The sequence below is a fragment of the Chrysemys picta genome, unplaced genomic scaffold (genome assembly GCF_011386835.1).
Source record: "Chrysemys picta bellii isolate R12L10 unplaced genomic scaffold, ASM1138683v2 scaf9, whole genome shotgun sequence".
NCBI classification, from domain to species: Eukaryota; Metazoa; Chordata; order Testudines; family Emydidae; genus Chrysemys; species Chrysemys picta.
This window is the reverse complement of record NW_027052716.1, coordinates 492233-510328: the sequence shown is the minus strand read 5'-3', so window position 1 is coordinate 510328 and position 18096 is coordinate 492233. Positions and strand designations below refer to the sequence as shown.

The following is an 18096-nucleotide window of genomic DNA, read 5'->3' as shown; positions in this document are numbered from 1 at the left end:
GGGGGCCCGGAGGGTAGGAACTCGCATCCCCAGCAGGTTACATGCTATCGCTGTGGTATGCTGGGCCACATGAGACCAGACTGCCCGACACTGAAGGGCAGCCCAAAACCAGCAACCCCAAATGCCACGACCAATGCTAACCCTGTTGTTGTAAACTCACAGACAAGCCACACAGAGCCCAGCATTGGTGCCCTGTGTGCAAATGCTGTTTCTGTTGTCTCTGAAGGATTTGACCTTAAAACTCACATTAAAGCTAAATATGGGGGAAATAATGCAGAGTTTATTAGCAGTGCAGAAGTGAATGGAGTGAGGTGTATGGCATGGAGGGACACCGCAGCAGATATTACTCTGGTTAAAGCAAGTCTTGTCAGGAAGGAAGATTATTTGCCAGGCGAAGATGTAACTGTAGCCTTATCTAAGTATTTTGTCAGGGTGCCTTTGGCTAAAATCCACCTGAAATGGAAGGGATTGGAGGGCACCATGGTTGTGGGAGTAAAAGACATAATCCCTAAGGATATTATGATTGGAAATGATATTAAAGCTATGGTCAGTCAAGTTAATACAAACCAGGCACAAGAGAGGATTGATCCTAAGGTTGTGCCTATGGAGGGTTTCTCCAAAAGTTTGTCTTTGGAAAGTAGCTGTTTGGCTGTGAATGAAGTTTCTGAATGTCTATCTAATGTCTCAGAAGTAAATCTGGAATTAGATCAAGCGAAGGGAGAGGAGAACAAGGAGATTTTGGATGAGCCTAGGCAGTCTTGTGAGCTGATGGCTTTATCTAGTCAGCAGTTTGGGAAGGCAAGGAGAGTGGAAGATGAGTGCCCCTATACCTTATCTGTTTCCTGTGCGAAGAACAGTGACAGTGAAGGAAATGTGCCTGTGTCTGTCAGGGGTGTTGACTTGCCTATGGAGGAAGCTACCCCAGTCTCCAAGCAGTTGTCTGTGAACAGCCCGGTGTGCTGGGACAAGGGAAATGAAATCCCAAACAGTATGTCTAGTAAAGGAAAATGCGTCTCCAACTCTTTTTTGTCTGTGGAGCAGACAGAAGGTGCCTTTCGGCCTGTGATGGTTGAGAGTAATTTAGTTGTCTCAGAGTTGGTTCTGGATTCAACCAAAGCCCAGGAAGGGAATGGTCCTAAGTTTGCATCTGCTGGGGAGAATGGCCCCGTAACTAGGTTGCATCCAGTTAGTGGCTTAGCAAAATCCCAGAGACCAAACAGTTCTGGTGCTTGTATTTTGCCTGTTGCTCATGTGTGGTTGGAGAAGGGTGTAACAACTCTGTCTGATCAGGGTGATACCCTAGCCAGGGCACAAGGAGAGCAGAAAGGTAATTTGGTTGTGTTACCTACGGACAGTTTAACAACTTGTAGCAAAAAGGAAAAAATTCCTAAGCTTGTGTGTGGCAAAGAGAAGGGAAGTATTTCTAACCTTTTATCTAGGAAGTCTATGGGTTTGCCTGAAAGGGGATTGTGTAGAGATCTGCCTGATGGGCCAAAGGTGATCCTGAATGTAAGTAAGACCCAGACAGAGTCTGTTGTTGCTCAGGAAAGTGTGCCTTTAGAGCAAGCCCTAGGTGAAGAGGGTAAGGGCAGAATTTCTGTGAGGGGTGAATTGCTGCTTAGAAAAGCTCCTGGAGAAAGGAATCCTCATGGTACTCGGTGCAAGCAGTTCCCTGCAATTGAAGGGTGTGAGAGTGATTTAATCAAGGAAGTTTCAGTTCCTAGCAGCCAAAAATTGTCTGTTGTGAAGGGATCCACTAACTTTCCTTGTAAAAGATCCAGTGTGGGTAGCTTTGAGAAGGTCTCAGAGGAAGTAAAAGTTGTTAAGGGATTGAGGCATCCCTATAACCAAGTGGCTGTGTGGGGCCAACTTGTTGGGGAGACAATGGTGTTGGAACAGGAATGTTTCCTTTCTGATTCTTTAAATGAGCAGTTTGTGCTTCAGGGTTTGAGGACAGATTTGGTTACTGATGTGTCAGAGCAGAGCAGTTTTATGGCTAAATGCTTGAGGATGCGGGGGAGAGGAAGCAAACTCTCACCCGCAGACTTTTTGGATTTGTGTGGTATCTCTTTAAGACAGAGTCCAGCCTTGGAGATGATAGCAGTTACGAATATGAAAACTGGTGGACTGGCTCTGGTCTGGGGTAGTGCAAATTACTTGCCTGGCTGGGAAAGGAAGGACTTGCTAATAGCTGTTAGCACAGAGGGCCCACCCCATCAGCCAGTGAATTCTGTTAAGCAAGAGAAATCAGGGTTTGATCCTGCAGGACAAGGAGGAAAGAGAAAACTGAATTTTGCAAAGGGAAGCCACAGGTTAACCCTAAAATGCCCAAACTCCAATGGTATTGAGCCAAAGGGGTGGCATGACAAACATGACTGTAGATGGACACTTGCAATGAACTTGTTGTTATTGCTAAATTTTGTAATTAATGTGTTGCTATTGCCACAAACGGTAAAAATATACAATGTGCCTAATCTTTTGGAGAATTCATTGAACATGTTAAAAGGAATACATGAAAACACACGTTATGTTAAAAGGCCTTGTTACACTGGGGTTTCACAGGCAATGCATATAAACAATATGGGAACTTTTCACAGGGGAGAGGACATTCCAGACCTAATGTGGTGTATGAAAAGGAAGACTGAGGCACACTACCATATTGCTTTCATGGCTAAATGCCAAGATTCCTGGACTATGAAGAACGTTAATATCTGCATTTATTCGATGTTAATTGGGTTCCAAACATTGGCCCGAGCTTGTATGGATAAAGTAGCAGTTTTCTTTAGCTCTTGGCAAGATCACATGGCACATACAGGAACCATGCTGCCAGAGCAGATCCAATCCACTATTGTTCTAACTAAGTGTTACCTTGAGTTTGTAAAGAGGTTCAATCATGTTATTGAACATGACTTTGATGAACCATTTCTGTTATACACTGGTATGGCTTCTAACCCAATACTAGCTGTAGTGAGACAGAACCCAGGATGGGGAGCTCTTGGGATGCAGTCAGTGATGTTTGTGTCATCCCTTCCTGCATCAATTTTGCGTTGGGGGTGTGACGTTATTGACATAAACTGGGACCGTATAGATCATTGTTGCAACCAAGGTCCTGTAGTGGCACCCAAATCTTGTATAAAGGGGGTCAAATGGGGTGTCTAGGACAAGGTTATGGTTTACTGGTTATGATTATGCTGTCTAGATGTGTGTATCAGTTTTGTAGTTGAAGTTATGAATATTGGCTCTATACTGTCTGTATGGCAAACTTATGCTATGCTTCTGGGTGACATCCCAGACAAGCTGAGATTAGCTCTGCCTAGCCTGCTTGATGGCCCATTAAGGACCATCAGCTATACAATGGACCCATTGAGAGAAGGCAGATACGCCTTGTACCTCAGCAAAGTATGCAGGGACTGGCCCATGTGACTCCAGACTCCATGTTGCTGTAATCTTCCACAGTAAGAACAAAGAGGTGATCTTACACCTGGAAAAGACTATATAAGGCTGATGCCTGATCTCCATCTGGTCTTCAATCCTGCTTCTTACCTCTGGAGGAACTTTGCTACAAGCTGAAGCTTTGAACAAAGGACTGAGGACCCATCCCAGCGGGGGATGTATTCCAGAGACTTGATTTGAACCTGCAGTTTATTCCATCGCTGCTGCAAGCCTGAACCAAGAACTTTGCCATTACTGTATGTAATTGATTCCATTTAACCAATTCTAACTCTCATCTCTATCTTTTTCCTTTTATGAATAAACCTTTAGATTTTAGATTCTAAAGGATTGGCAACAGCGTGATTTGTGGGTAAGATCTGATTTGTATATTGACCTGGGTCTGGGGCTTGGTCCTTTGGGATCAGGAGAACCTTTTTCTTTTACTGGGGTATTGGTTTTCATAACCATTTGTCCCCATAACGAGTGGTACTGGTGGTAATACTGGGAAACTGGAGTATCTAAGGAGATTGCTTGTGAGACTTGCAGTTAGCCAGTGGGGTGAGACTGGAGTCCTCTTAGTCTGGCTGGTGGTTTGCCTTAGAGGTGGAAAAAACCCCAGCCTTGGGCTGTAACTGCCCTATTTGAGCAATTTGTCCTGAGTTGGCACTCTCAGTTGGGTTCCGCCAGAACCGCATTGTCACAGCAGGTGCCTAAGCATTTGTTGGTAGAATGACTGAAATATAATAGTCACTTGAGATCCAGTGTCAAGCACGGCTTTACACTCCACCCCTTCAATCTTCACCATGACCTCTGCTCGAGGCCCTATCAGTCCTGCGGGGATCCCAGCTGGACAGTCTTTTCTGGGGGAATCTTCAAATCCTGCAGGCCTGGGTGGTCCCCGTCCCTGGACTCTCTGGCAGCTACCGGATCTCTCCCAACTGATCCTCAGCTTTCCATACACTAAGGAGGGGTTTTCTTCATTATGGCACTTGGCAGCACTGTGTCCATCCTGACCACATCGGTAGCAGAAGAATTGTCCTTTCCCTCTTCGCCCAGATGGGATGGTGGCTCTAAATGCTGACTTCTCCATCGCCACGGTCAGAGGCTCCTTATTCCCGGAAGTCTTAGCTTGGTCAATGGTGCTTTGCAGTTCAGCTATCCGTTCTGTCAGGACCTGCACTTGTTGGGCAAGTTCCTCTGTGGTGCTCACCATCAGTACACTGGCCATTTGCAGTGGTGTTGTGCCGGCTGGCTCCAATGTTTGGGCTTCCCAAAACTCGCTGGCAGCCTGCCTTTCTTCCTCTTCTCTGACCTCTTTTATCAGCTGGGAATAACTTGGGGGATGTTCCCGTCGTTCTCTTAGCCGGAGATGGAGTAGAATCGAGTTCTGATATTGAGCTCCTCTTACAATTTGAGCCAGTCTGGTCCGATCCATCTGTTCAGCAGTCACTGCACCCCTCATGACAGCTCTCTGAAGCAGTCTTTCCAGCCTCTGTATATAGGCTGAAATCTTCTCGCCAATTTGCTGTCGGGAATTAAGGAACTTACAGTAACTGTCTTCAGGGCCCTCTACACTCCCAAAGGTATGATCAAGGGCCTCTAGGCAGTCCTTCACACTGACCCCAGGGTCAATGAGCTTCAGGGTGCGAATCACATCTAATGCTGGGCCACTAAGGCTCTCTATCAGACATCTTCGCTTTTCTGCATCAGGTACGGCCCACTCCTTCAGCATTTCAGTGGTATGCTCCAACCAGGGTTCGAACTCCTCTGCCCCAGCAAATAACCTTAACTCACGACAAGAGTTTGACCGAGCATGGGACAACACAACCTTTTCCAATATTTGCCCCAGTGCTTTTGTCCAATCATTGGCTGAGGCTGTGGCCCCTGAGCTAGAGGCTGCAGGGCCGGGGCCCAACAAACCCGACATATTAGCCATTATACAAACAGTAATTTCCTCAAAATATAACCACAATTGTTTCCCAATGCAGGGGAACACTCAACAGGTGCTTGCGAGGGGTACTGACCCAGGGGATCCCGGACGAGCCCCCAAAAATGTAACCCTTCTGCCCATCTAAGTTGGCAGCAACAAGGGCCGGGTTCTGTATCTAGGGGTTCCGTTTCAATAACGCAATGCAAAACCGGCTCGAGCCCCCACCCAGTGACCTGGGACAATTACATACCACCCCCTGGGCACCTCTAAGAGGCAATACTTCCCCTCTCGCAAGCACGGAGTCTGAGTGTAACAGAAAATGTTTAATAACATGAGGTAAACGACATCAGCATTAAATGGAAAAAACACCACAACTAGAGTTTTTAGACCAAACCATGAGCGAAGACCCACCCCAGCAAATTGGGCCGTGTCCTCTCCCGTTGGTTTCTTGAAACCAGCGACCCAAGAATCACCAAAGTCCCAAAAGTCCACCAATCCCAAAGTCTCTTGTGTCCAGCAACCCAAGAATCACAAAAGTCCCAAAAGTCCAACAACCCCCCAAAGTCTCTGTCCATGATCAGTGCAGCCCCAGAGTTCAAGGGGGGGGGGGGGTGAGCAGGGTGTTAAGGGGCACCTTACGTGATCCGAGGCCAACCGGCTGCTTCTCCGTGGGGTTCCACTGCAGCCTTCACCACGAACTGCTCCACTCCACCCGCAGCCCCACAAACTGCTCTGGCAGCTGCTCCGCTCCGCTCACCGACCTGTGAGCCACGCTGCTCCGCTCCGCTCACCGACCTGTGAGCCGCTCCGCTCCGCTCACCGACCTGTGAGCTGCACCGCTCCGCTCACCGACCTGTGAGCTGCTCCGCTCCGCTCCAGCCGTCCCTTGGGCCGCTCCCACAAGGCTCTGCTCTGCTCTGCTAGCTGCTTCTCCAGCCGCTCCGCTCCGCTCCGCTCACTCCCCGCTAAGCTAAGTTAGCTTAGCTATAGCTTCAGGCTCCCCACTAGTTAACACAGCCTCGAGTGATCTCAGCTCTTAAATAGCTTTAGCTCTTTTGTGATTTCAGCTCTTAGTGATTTCAGCTAGTAGTAGGGGAGCCCCAAAGTGAACTCAGATCAGCAGTCTGTAACTAGACTCCTAAGGGAATCAAAGTTAGCTCTGACATTCAACAGTGGAGAGAGGAGGTAGTGCAATTGGTGTTTCAACCCCCTTGGGGAGGGGGGCCACACCATCAGGTACAAATACCTGTCCCCATCCTCTCTCAATTCACTGGGTTTTGTAACCCATGCCCCTTGACAAGCAAATGCTACTTAGGTAATGGTGAATGACTCACTCAGTCCTTCTGTCATACAACAGTTCCACTGGCCTTGATTCACAGAATCAGGGTAACAAAACTTTATCCTTCCTGCCCCAATAACAGAGAAACTGGGGATCCGACACCAGCCAAAGTAACCACTTTGAGTTGCTGTGGTTTCATGCCAGGCGAGTGGGTGTGCCTATGCAAACAAGATCAGCCCCTGGAGTTCTTTTCCACCCTCGCCATAATTCACCACCAGATGTCAGGGTAGAGCTCATCCTGACTCTGCTTACATATACATCTGACTGGGGTACATGTACACACGCACACTCACGTGCACACACTCGTGCACATACACGTATACACATACATACACACATGTACACGTACACATATATATAGACGTACACATACACGCACACACGCTGTCCCTGGAGCGCCCCAGGATTCGACTGACGGGGTGGCTGGCTATTATGGAGGCACAAAGGGGTTGGGAGAAAATAATCAAGAAGAACTTTTGCTGAAAATGCAAACCTAAGCTGGAAATCTGTGCAGGGCTGGGCTCAGCGAAAATGATCTTTTGAGCTGCTCTTATTAACCGTGGTCCTGTACTTCCTGGTTTGCGTCGGACCCAGGCAGGAGACTGGGCTGCTCTCAGCTGTAGAAGCCATTGGAATGACCCAGGTCGGAATGAGCCAGGCCCTCAGAGCCTTCTGCCACCAATCGCCCCAGCAGTCACTGATCCACACCAAACCACGTCCTTCCAGTCAGGCAGTTTCATATGCACACGTCAAACCCTTGGTTTGCCACTCAGACACCACGGTGATGGGCACAGTAAGGACCGAGAGATGCTAAACAGGCAGGCAGACAGACAAGGAAATAGTGGCCCTGCCTACAGGTGTGTGTGTGGTGCAAACGGATGAACACCAGTTGCTGGCTGAAGGCACAACCTTAATTCCCGCATCTCCTGTCTGTCAGCTATCGTTCGCTTGGCAGCCTGAGCTCCGATTTCTAACGCAGCGTTTTGCTCTGGCCTATTGTGGTTCTCATGTCCGGGGGCGCCTTGGCCCCTGGTATCAGGAGCGGTGCTAAGGAGGCTGCTTTTCAAAGGTCCTTAAGTAGGGTTGTCAACTTTCTACTTGCACAAAACCAAACGCCCTTGACCCAACCCCTTTCATGCCCTTCCCCAAGGCCCCACCCCCACTCACTCCAGCCCAGCCCACCTCCCTCAGTCGCTTGCTCTCACACCCTCACTCACTTTCACTGGGCTGGGGCTGGGGGTTGGAGTGCAGGGAGGGGTGAGGGCTCCGGTGGGGATGCGGGCTCTGGGATTGGGCTGGAGATTAGGGGTTTGGGGTGCCAGAGGGGGATCCGGGCTGGGGCAGAGGGTTGGGGTGCGGACTCTGGGGGGAGTTTGGGTGCGGGAGGGGGCTCAGGGCTGGGGTAGGGGATTGGGGTGCGGGTGGGGGTGTGGGGTCTGGGAGGGATTAAGGTACAGGAGGGGGTTCTGACCTGGGGCAGGGGGTTGGGGTGCCAGGTGTGAGGTTTGGGAGGGAATTTGGGTGTGGGAGGGGGTTCCGACCTGGGGCAGGGTTTCTGGGTGCGAGCTCCGGCCAGGCGGCGCTTACCTCAGCCAGCTCCTGGTCAATGGCACACCGGTGCTAATGCAGGCTCCTGACCCCTGCTCTCCCTCCGCTGGCAGGCTCTGAGCAAGGCCTGCCCAGAGAACATGGATGACGAGCTCTCGATCCTGCTGACAGCACCCCCCAGCACAGACAAACTCCAGCACATCTTGGAGGTGAGCAGAATGGGGAGGGGCCGCAGGGGTTTTACCTTAGCCCTGGGGACTCCTAGAAAGAAGAGACTGGAAAATCCATGTTTCTATTGGATCCTTCCGAGTATGCATTCGTGATATAAACTCACTGGGTGACCTTGGGGTAACTCACTTCCCCCTTACGGCATCAGTCTTCTCCACTATCAAATCTACACTGGGGAAGAAGGACAGAAGCCCCGACAATCACCTTCACCTCTGGGTGTCTGGTCCTGGGAGCTGAAACCAACTGGACTATCTGCCCCATCTCCTAAAATGCCCTGTCTTTCCCTCCTAGGGCCTGGTCCTTAGTGCTCAGCCTGGCCCCTTCCCAGCTTGTCCCTGACCTTTAAAGGACTCTCCAAGCCCCTCCCATGCCTGCTTCCTTTGGGGTCTCTCTCCTGGCTGAGCACAGGCTGCCCTTCTATCTCTCAGCAGGCCGGGGTCCTAGTCACAGGCTGCGTCTTGTCACGTGACCCCCACACTTATTCCCTTCACCCTAGGGAGCTGCATCACCTGGGCTAGGTGCAGTTGAGCTCCAACCCCTTTCCTGGCCATCTCACCCAGGGACAGGTTGAAACTGGTAACCTGTGGGTAACAGTAACTGGTTGCTCGCAAAGGTGCTGAAGACACAATGGAAGAGGAAATCCTTTGGCCTGGATTGAAATTATTCCGACTGAAAGTGAATGAGAGAAAATAGGTCCAGAGTTCTCTTCCTAGCAGCAGAAAATGTAGCGATTGATAGAGGTTCAGGTCAGAAAGGACCATTATGTGCATCTAGTCACCCCTCCTGTATAACTCAGGGCCTAGAATGTGACCAAGTGGTTCCTTCAGCCAACCATAGCATGGGACTGAGCCAGAGCATGTCTTTTGGAACGACATCCACATGCAGGAGAGCCAGCTGGCTACCAGAAAATCTCTCTTCTGCAGTGACGTGGGGTTAAGGGACACGGGGGAAAAGACATGGAGGCTGTGACTAAATTTAGAGCAGCAAGGCCAGGAAAACCAGGGTTAGGTCCCAGGCCTGGCTATCAGATCTGCTGTTTTCTATTCCTGGCTTTGGGACCATGAGCGAGTCTCTGCACCGCTGGGTGCCTCGGTTTCCCCAGCTATCAAATGGAGCTAATCAAGGTTTTGTTTCTTCTCCCCATTTTACAGGGTGGGAAAGCGAGACACAGTTGGGACCTGTCTACACTACAGGTCTGTCGTGCGTTTGTAATCTGATGACCCCCACATGTTGTTCAGAGCCTATGGACAACACAGCTCCTAAAGGTACGTTTGTTCTGTGTTTATCCCCTATGTACCAGCAGGGCTGGACAGCATTTCTCACTGTGATGTGGGGAGCAGGTCCTGGGTACTAAGGGTCTGAAGAAGCTCTCAAGGACTAATTTTTTAAAATAATTGTTATCAATGACTTGGGAGAAAACCATAAAATCACTGCGGATAAGATTGGGGGGTGACAAAATACAGGCAGAGTGGTAATTCCTGATGGGGAGAGGGCAGTGATACAGAGCGATCTGGCTCATTCGGCCAGCTGGACCCATTCAAAGAAAACAAGTTTGAGCAGAGCCCAATGCAAGGTCCTATACGTAGCCACAAGGCACGCCGGCCACACCTCCAGAATGGGGACGTGGATCCAGGAAAGCCGTGAGTCTGAAAAGGATTTAGGGGCCAGAGTGGAGAAGCCACTCAACATGAGCTCCCAGTGTGATGCTGTGGTGAACAGGGCTAAAGCCATCATTAGACGTAGGAGCAGAGCCGTGAGTAGGATAGGGAGGTGACACAGCAGCAGTGAGACTGCTATTGGAATACTGCCTCCAGTCTTGGTGTCCTCCTTTGAAAAAGATGGTCCTAGAAATTGGAGCTGGGGCAGCAAAGAGCCACCAAATGTTCTGAGGGCTGGAGAAAAATGCCTTCTAGTGAGCTATTGAAAGAGCTCAACCTGTTTAGCTTATCAAAAGAAGATTGAAAGGGGACTTCACTGAAGTGTTGAAATGCCTTAATGGAGAGAAAATATTGGGTATTAAAGGGCTCTTTAATCGAGCAGAGAAAGGCAGAACAAGACCCAATGGCTGGAAGGTGAAAAGAGACAAATTCCTATGACAAATAAGTCACAAATATTCAACACCAAGGATGATTGAACACAGGAAGAAGCTACCAAGGAAAGTGGTGGATTCTCCATCTCTTGATGTCATTAATAAAGACTAGATGCCTTTCCGGAATGTGTTTGCCCCAAAAGTAGCTATTGTGGTAGACAGGAGGCCTGTGATATGCAGGGGGTTAGATTAGATGCTCTAACTGTCTCTTCTGGCCATAAAGTCTACTCCTTTCTGAGAAACCGAGTGTAGCATTGGGAGCAACTCGTGATGTTTTACTGTCTAGCCGGCTTAGTTCCTAGAATGAACACTGAGTGTGGTACAGACTAACACGGCTGTTACTCTGAAAAAAGATCCACAGGGAGTAGCTCAAACCTCCAAAGTGTCTGCCCTGTGGCAGGACATTAGCACTGCAGGGGAGGGGTGGGTGTGGCAGTGACATCACAAAGGCCTTTTGCAGGACCTCCGCCTATTGGCCAAAGGTGCAGGGGAGGTGGTGACCTCACAGAGGGATGCTGACATCAGCCAGGCAGGACAGGGGCGCAGGGCCAGGGAAACCTCAGAGACCCCTGTAGCTTTGCTTCAGCAAGTCTCCTTCTCGAGATCTCTCTTTGAGGTCTGAGAGAGTATTTGGGTTCATGTATGTGAGCACCAGGAGGAACCTCTTTTGAGTTTTCTCCTTTCTTTTTCCTGATTTCACTAGAAAACTGACGTCCCTGTTGAGAAGGTAAGAGCCTCCGAGAGGTTTGGAACCTGTTCAGTCTGCTGCATCTGGCGCCAGCTGAATTTTAGGCATGGAAAACACTAGCTTAAGGTGGCCAAATTTTATTCCCCACTTGGGATTTTGTCCCTTAGACTCTCTGGGGACATTAAGGTTTGTCCTTTTTCTTTTACCTTTTCCTCCATCCCTCCCTCCTTTCTCTTCATCTCTTACTTCTTTTGTCCTTTCCCTCTTCCCCTCCCACCACCAGGAGGGGGGTGTGTGTCGTGGGGGGTGCTCTACAACTCCCATTGTGGGAGGTCCACCGAAAAATGTGGGGCTGAAATAGTGCTCAGACAGTGATCCCCAGCGGTGACCTGGGCCATCCTTTGACTCTCTGGTGAGAACCCTCATCCTCCCGCCCCTCGGTCTCTACCCTGATTGGCTGAGCAGGGGGTTATTGACAGGGAGGAGACTCAGGTCCCTGTTGTTTTCTTTTAAGACCAAGTAAATAGTCATAACCAGTCATATGTTCGACAAATTTTGCTGCTTCTCTGCAGTTCATTATTTTCTCTACCATTCCAGTTCTCCTAAAATACTTGCTGAATAATTACTATGAACTCTTGCTGGTCTGGAACTCACTTGAGAGCGCTTTATTCAGGTCATTCAATGTCTGAAATTCAAGATCCGATGGTTAGTTTGAAAATCAGGGCTCTTGGGTCCTATTCCTAACTCTGCCACGGACTGGCTGTGTGACCTAAGACAAGTCAATTCTCCTTTCTCAGCCTTAGCTTCTCCCTCTTTCAAGTAGGGATAACAATCCGCCTCTACCTACCTCCTGGCGGGTGGAGGATGGGGATCTATTGGAGAGTGTCACTAGGAGCAGTGCATAAGATGAGGTGTCCTATCATGTTTACTCAGATCAGATTATGACATAATAGAATGGCTGAAATAGTCTATTTTATTTGTATTTTATTATGTTGCAATTGTTAAGAGCAGCAACTACTTAGCTCAGACTGAAACATCTCATCTAATTTTTGAGATCTAAGTGTCTCTTCTTTGTGTAGCTCAAACCTCCAAAGTGTCTGCCCTGTGGCAGGACATTAGCACTGCAGGGGAGGAGTGGGTGTGGCAGTGACATCACAAAGGCCTTTTGCAGGACCTCCACCTATTGGTCAAAGGTGCTGGGGAGGTGGTGACCTCACAGAGAGATGCTGACATCAGCCAGGCAGGACAGGGGCGCAGGGCCAGGGAAACCTCAGAGACCCCTGTAGCTTTGCTTCAGCAAGTCTCCTTCTCGAGGTCTCTCTTTGAGGACTGAGAGAGTATTTAGGTTCACGTACATGAGCGCCAGGAGGAACCTCTTTTGAGTTTTCTCTTTTCTTTTTCCTGATTTTACTAGAAAACAGACGTCCCTGTTTAGAAGGTAAGAGCCTCCGAGAGGTTTGGAACCTGTTCAGTCTGATGCATCTGGCGCCAGCTGAATTCTAGGCCTGGAAAACACTAGCTTAAGGTGGTCGAATTTTATTCCCCACCTGGGATTTTGTCCCTTAGAATCACTGGGGACATTAGGGTTTGTCCTTTTTGTTTTACCTTTTCCTCCATCCCTCCCTCCTTTCTCTTCATCTCTTACGTCTTCTGTCCTTTCCTCTGTTCCCCTCCCACCACCAGGAGGACTCTGTGTGTGTGTCGTGGGGGGTGCTCTGCAGTGGGAACAGGGACAATTCTCCAACTTTGGGCAGTCGAGAGCCTGGGTGAGATAAGGGGCGTTAAAACCCTTTGTGAAGGAGAAAGGGGAGTTTCACGGTGTTGAGCACCAAGGAATTCTAAACTTTGCTAAAACATCTAGTCTGCAGAAACCAGAAATGGTCGGGGCGAAGAGACGGGAGAAATTCGGAGAGTGGTCACTATTGGGCAGGAATCGGAGGAGCGGGAGGCAGGTGGGGGGGATCCTGCTGGCTGTGTGGGGCCCTGGCTGTGTAATCTCCTCACTGGGAAGTGTCAGTGAGGCCCGAATCTCACACGCTCCTTTGTCTCCTTTGGGTCTCACAGGAGCTCATTGAGGAGCTGCCTGATAACTCTCCACCCGGCGCCGTCCTCGCTAACTCCCTGATTGCTGTGGGCAACCTCAGGTACCGAGACCCTCCGACCCGGTTCCCCTAACCCCAGTGCTGCTCAGGCCCAGGGCTGGGAGTCACTGCCCCTCCCACTCCCAGGTCACCGCCCAAGGGTGGCTCCTCTGGCAGAGGTGCGGGGAAGGGTCACTCTCTCCTGGCTGGGCTGTTCTTTTCACTCCAGTAACATTGCAACGGCTTTGGGGAGAGGCTCACTCCCAGGATCAGATACAGGAGGGGCAGCAGGGTCCAGGGAACAGGTGCTATTCCTGCCCTGCCACTGTCTTTCTGAGAAACCTTGGCCTTGTCATTCCCTGGCTCGGTGCCTCTGTTTCCATTCTTGCCAGCCTGTGCCTATTTTGCTGCAGTTTCACCTGCGTGTTGGTGCCAGTCCCATCCCCGCACTGCACAGTCTAATATCGGCTCCTCTCTCTTGCCAGCACCATGACGCCTGCCCTGGAGCCAGAGCTGGAGACCCACCTCCTCCGAGCTGCCCTGCACGCCGTCTTCACCCTGGGCATGGAGAAGGACACCACCCAAGTGCAGGTAGATCATGCTAAAGTCATGGATTGAAGAGCCAGCTGTCATCCTGCCATGAATCCTTGCTAATTGCCTGCAGTGGGATGTGAATGAGAGAGGCCAGGATATGTGTTTGGGGTCTCACCAGTGCTTCCCAGAGACCCCACTTCCCATCCTGTGGCAGATGTAGCCCCAGTTTCCCTAACTCTGACCCATGGCTCTCCCTTGCTTTCAGGATCTGCCTAGGGTCTTGCCAGACCTCCTGGACGCCATGCTGGGGAACCTGCTGGCAGAGTCCCCAGACACCGACAGGCTCCAGTACATCTTGGAGGTGAGCCCGATGAGAGGGGTGGGGGCAATTTTACCTTCACTCTTCGATCCATTTTCCAGTCAGTCCTCCTAGCCGGGCCCCCAGTGGGCGTCCTTGGTCAGGGCAGTCAGTGCAATGCCTCCTTTCCCCACAGCACATTAACTACTGGATCGTGTCCAGGGTGCCGCGAGAGAGAGCCAGGGCCGTTAAGAGCAGCACGGCCCTGCTCAGATCCACCATCACCCTCCCTGAGTTTGACGTAAGTGACCTCTGACCCCAGCTTCCTGACTCCAGGGGTAGGTGGGCTGGCTCCGACGGGCTGTAGGATCTGCTGCTGCAGGGGCTGTGGGTTAGGAGTGTTCCTCTTGGGGAGGCAGAGTCAGAGCAGAGAGTGAGCCTGGCTTGAGTCAAGTTCTTCTTGTCCTAGTTAAGTGGTGACTCTGGGCTTTTAAGGGGACTGTGCTCCAGGTTCATGGCTCCCTGTCATCCTGGAGCAGCTGGGGAAGCAAGTTCTCATGGAGGGCCCTGCCCACAGCCCTGTGCTCCAGGCTTCCTTGGGGGCAGAGGAAATTAAGGGTCTGGCTCTAGCATCTCCTGCAGAGGGGCTGAGGGGAAGGAGAGTCCTGGCCCGGGGGGGGACTGGGAGCTGACATGAAAATGCTGATGGAGTCCCCTCTCCCTCTCCCGTCCATTAGAACTCAGCGGAATTCTCCAGGATGGGTCACCACATGGCACAGCTGGCTCTTTCCGTCAGTGACCCAGCCAAGGACATCAGCTGGCAGGCCAGGGAGGGGGTTTACCGGCTCTACCAGCTGCTGCTGCACCAGAGGGGTAAGGAACCCAGCTGGGAAATGGCACCCGCTAGAAGACTGAGACTGGGACCCCAGCCAATTTCTCTCAGACTGACGCCGGCTGGAGGATGAGTCTCTCTATCTCTTTCTGTGTTCCACACCATGCCCTGCAATTCTGTTGGGCCGGGCACGCAGCGAGGACTCTGCCCACTGTGCAGCCACCAATGGGATTGGAAGGACACAAGCCCTGCAACCAGAAGGACAAATGTGTGTGTGTGTGTGTGTCTCTCTCCCTGTCACCTACTCCCTCCTGGGGGAAACCCAGCAGCTGATGGGGGACAAGGTGAGCAGCTGCATTAGACTCAGGAGATTGGGGCGGGGCCCAGGCCTCATTCCCATCCTGTGGCCATTCGCTGGCCTGGCACAAGGAGCCTGGTGTCGAATGAAAGGGAGAGCAGGTGCTCCTGGGAAGGGAGATGAATTCACCTCCATGAGCAGGAGCGAGCCAGCTTGTCCGCGGAGCAGCTCCACCCAGCTCTTTAGCCAGGCTAATTAATGACAAGCTTTGCCTCATCCCAGACTTACGTTCTTAGGACAGGGTGCTATCGCTCTTGGGAAGGGCAGGAGAGTCCCCCAAGTGCCCCCTGCGAGACTCTCCTGTCCCACAGGGCCGCACCCAATTCCTAGTGGTCTGGTGTCTGTGTCACCCGAGCCACCACCCAGAGTTGCTCCCATCACTGGCAGCCTGGGAGGCCAAGGACTGATGGGTGATGGCGTCTGACCAGGCAGGGCTGAGGCACATGGGCAGGGGACGCTTGTCCTGCTGCTGGCAAGGCTGGACCCGTTCTGGAGAGAACAGGAGGATTCAGTCAGCAGTAGGGTTGCCATGTCTAATAAATAAAAAAAGAGGACCCTCCACGGGCCCTGGCCCCGCCCATTTCCTCACCCCTAGCCCCGCCCCAACTCCGCTCCTTCCCCGCCCTAACTCCGCTCCCTCCCACTCCCAGCCATGGGGAAAGGGCTGCCCCAGCGCTACCGGCTTCACGGTTTGCCGGGCAGCCCCCAGACCCTGCGCCCCCGGCCGGCGCTTCCCCAGCGCAGCTAGAGCCTTAAAGTCTGAGAGGGGAGGAGCGGAGCAGCTCAGCTGGAGCCCGGGAAGGGAAGTGCCTGGCCCGTTGCTCGGGGTCCGGAGGCGGGGGGGCTGCCCGAAGCCGGTAGCGCTGGCTCGGGCAGCTCGGCTCTTAAAGTCTGAGAGGGAAGGAGCGGAGCAGAGCAGCTGCGGGAGGGGAAGTGCCTGGCCGGCATTTTGCCGGACATGTTTGGCTTTTCGGCAATTCCCCCCAGACGGGGGTTTGATTGCCGAAAAGCAGGACATGTCCGGGAAAAACGTGACGTATGGTAACCCTAGTCAGCAGGGGCTGCCGATCCGTCCCATTCACCAGGGCTGCCATCCTGCGGCTTCAGCATTAGTGGCTGGGGTGACTTGGGGAAAGGTCTCAACCTCCCCACATCCCACTTCACCGCTGCCAGAATCCCTCTTGCCCCCCCGCTCCAGTCCCCTCCCTACCCAACCTGGGTGGGGCTGGAGGAGAGGGGTCTGAGAACTTGAGCTGTGGATTGGAGGTGGAACAGCTGTCAGGGGCACTGAGGGGGAAGTGGCAGGAGCTCCCTGTACAAGGAGGGGGGTTGCCACTGGAGGTCCCTAGGAAGGACAACAAGACTCCATCCTGGGGGTCAGGAGGGGGAATCCATCCCTCAGAGGTGGGCAGGGGCTGGGTGGAAATGCTGCTGGTTCCAGGGGCCGTTAATCCCCCCTGATTCCTCGGAGGCGTCTGAGTCTCAGACAGGTTCTCGTTCCCTTGCAGCAGGAGGACGTCACGGCCAATGTGATGCGCCAGCTCCGTATCATGCGGCACTTGCGCCAGGTGACCGAGGCGCTGCAGGGCCTGTGCCTCTGAGGCCACCGGCAACTCCCGCTCTCTGCTGCAGGTACTGCTCTGGCTCTCTGTAAATGGGGAGCTAGTGGAAGGGGAAATGGAGCCCCCTGGCACTCACAGAAACTCTCTCCCCTCTCTGTGGAGCAGGGTCCTTTCCTCTGCCCCCAAATTCCTTCATCTGGGACAGGAGCTCTTTCCCTCTCACCCATTCCCCTCCCCGCTTTCCTTGATCTACCCCCATCCCATTCCCCCTGCGCCCAGGCAGAGCTCTGCCTGCCCCATATGGTGCAGAAAGGCCTGTGATATGCAGGGGGTTAGATTAGATGCTCTAACTGTCTCTTCTGCCCATAAAGTCTACTCATTTCTGAGAAACTGAGTGTAGCATTGGGAGCAGCGTCACAGCCCTCTTGCTGGGCTAGCGTCCCCCATCCATGGTCGCTCCAGCACCACGGCAGTTTCTCTGCCTGGTAACTCCGGCCAGGTCACCACCTTTAGTCCACCCTTCTGGGGCCCAGCTTGCCTCACACTAAAAGTCCAAAGGGATCTTTCCACAGACAGAAGTCCTTCTGCCATCGCTGGGGCACTTGCTCAGCCTGTAGCCCCCTTGCTGGGCTTGGGAACCCTCTCCAGGTGCGTGTACGCCGCCTCCTCTGGGGCCGGTAGGGGAACCCAGTCCCACCCTGACATTGATAGCAGCTCAGGGCCCTGGACCCAACAGCTAGGTCTGCACCTTTCTCTTTGCTGCACTTTTCCAACCTCTCTTCTCAAGTTCCCCTCCAGGCTTTCCTTGCTGCTCTGAACTTCCTACCTCGTTCTCAATCCTGTTGCTACCCCAGCTGGGGTGTATCACCACTGAAGTCTGGCTATTTAGGGGGGCGGATATGGTGCCTCTCACTTCGGGCTCATTCTGTAATCCGCTTTCTGTGAGTGCCAGGGGGCTCCATTTCTCCTTCCACTAGCTCCCCATTTACAGAGAGCCAGAGCAGTACCCGCAGCAGGGAGCGGGAGTTGCTGGTGGCCTCAGAGGCACAGGCCCTGCAGCACCTCGGGCACCTGGCGCAAGTGCCGCATGATACGGAGCTGGCGCATCACATTGGCCGTGACGTCCTCCTGCTGCAAGGGAACGAGAACCTGTCTGAGACTCAGACACCTCCGAGGA

The 18096-nt window shown here is 52.2% G+C and overlaps 1 protein-coding gene across 1 annotated transcript; it reads left to right on the top strand.

The window, feature by feature from the left end:
* Nucleotides 1–13249: 13249 nt before the first annotated feature.
* On the top strand, nucleotides 13250–16464 carry LOC135977679 (maestro heat-like repeat-containing protein family member 1). The gene is made up of 5 exons (XM_065578912.1): nucleotides 13250–13398; nucleotides 13821–13926; nucleotides 14135–14230; nucleotides 14364–14468; nucleotides 14905–16464. The coding sequence occupies exons 2-5, from the start codon at nucleotides 13825–13827 to the stop codon at nucleotides 15130–15132; spliced, it is 531 nt and encodes a 176-aa protein (XP_065434984.1). The 5' UTR covers nucleotides 13250–13398; nucleotides 13821–13824; the 3' UTR covers nucleotides 15133–16464.
* The last annotated feature ends 1632 nt before the right edge of the window (nucleotides 16465–18096 follow it).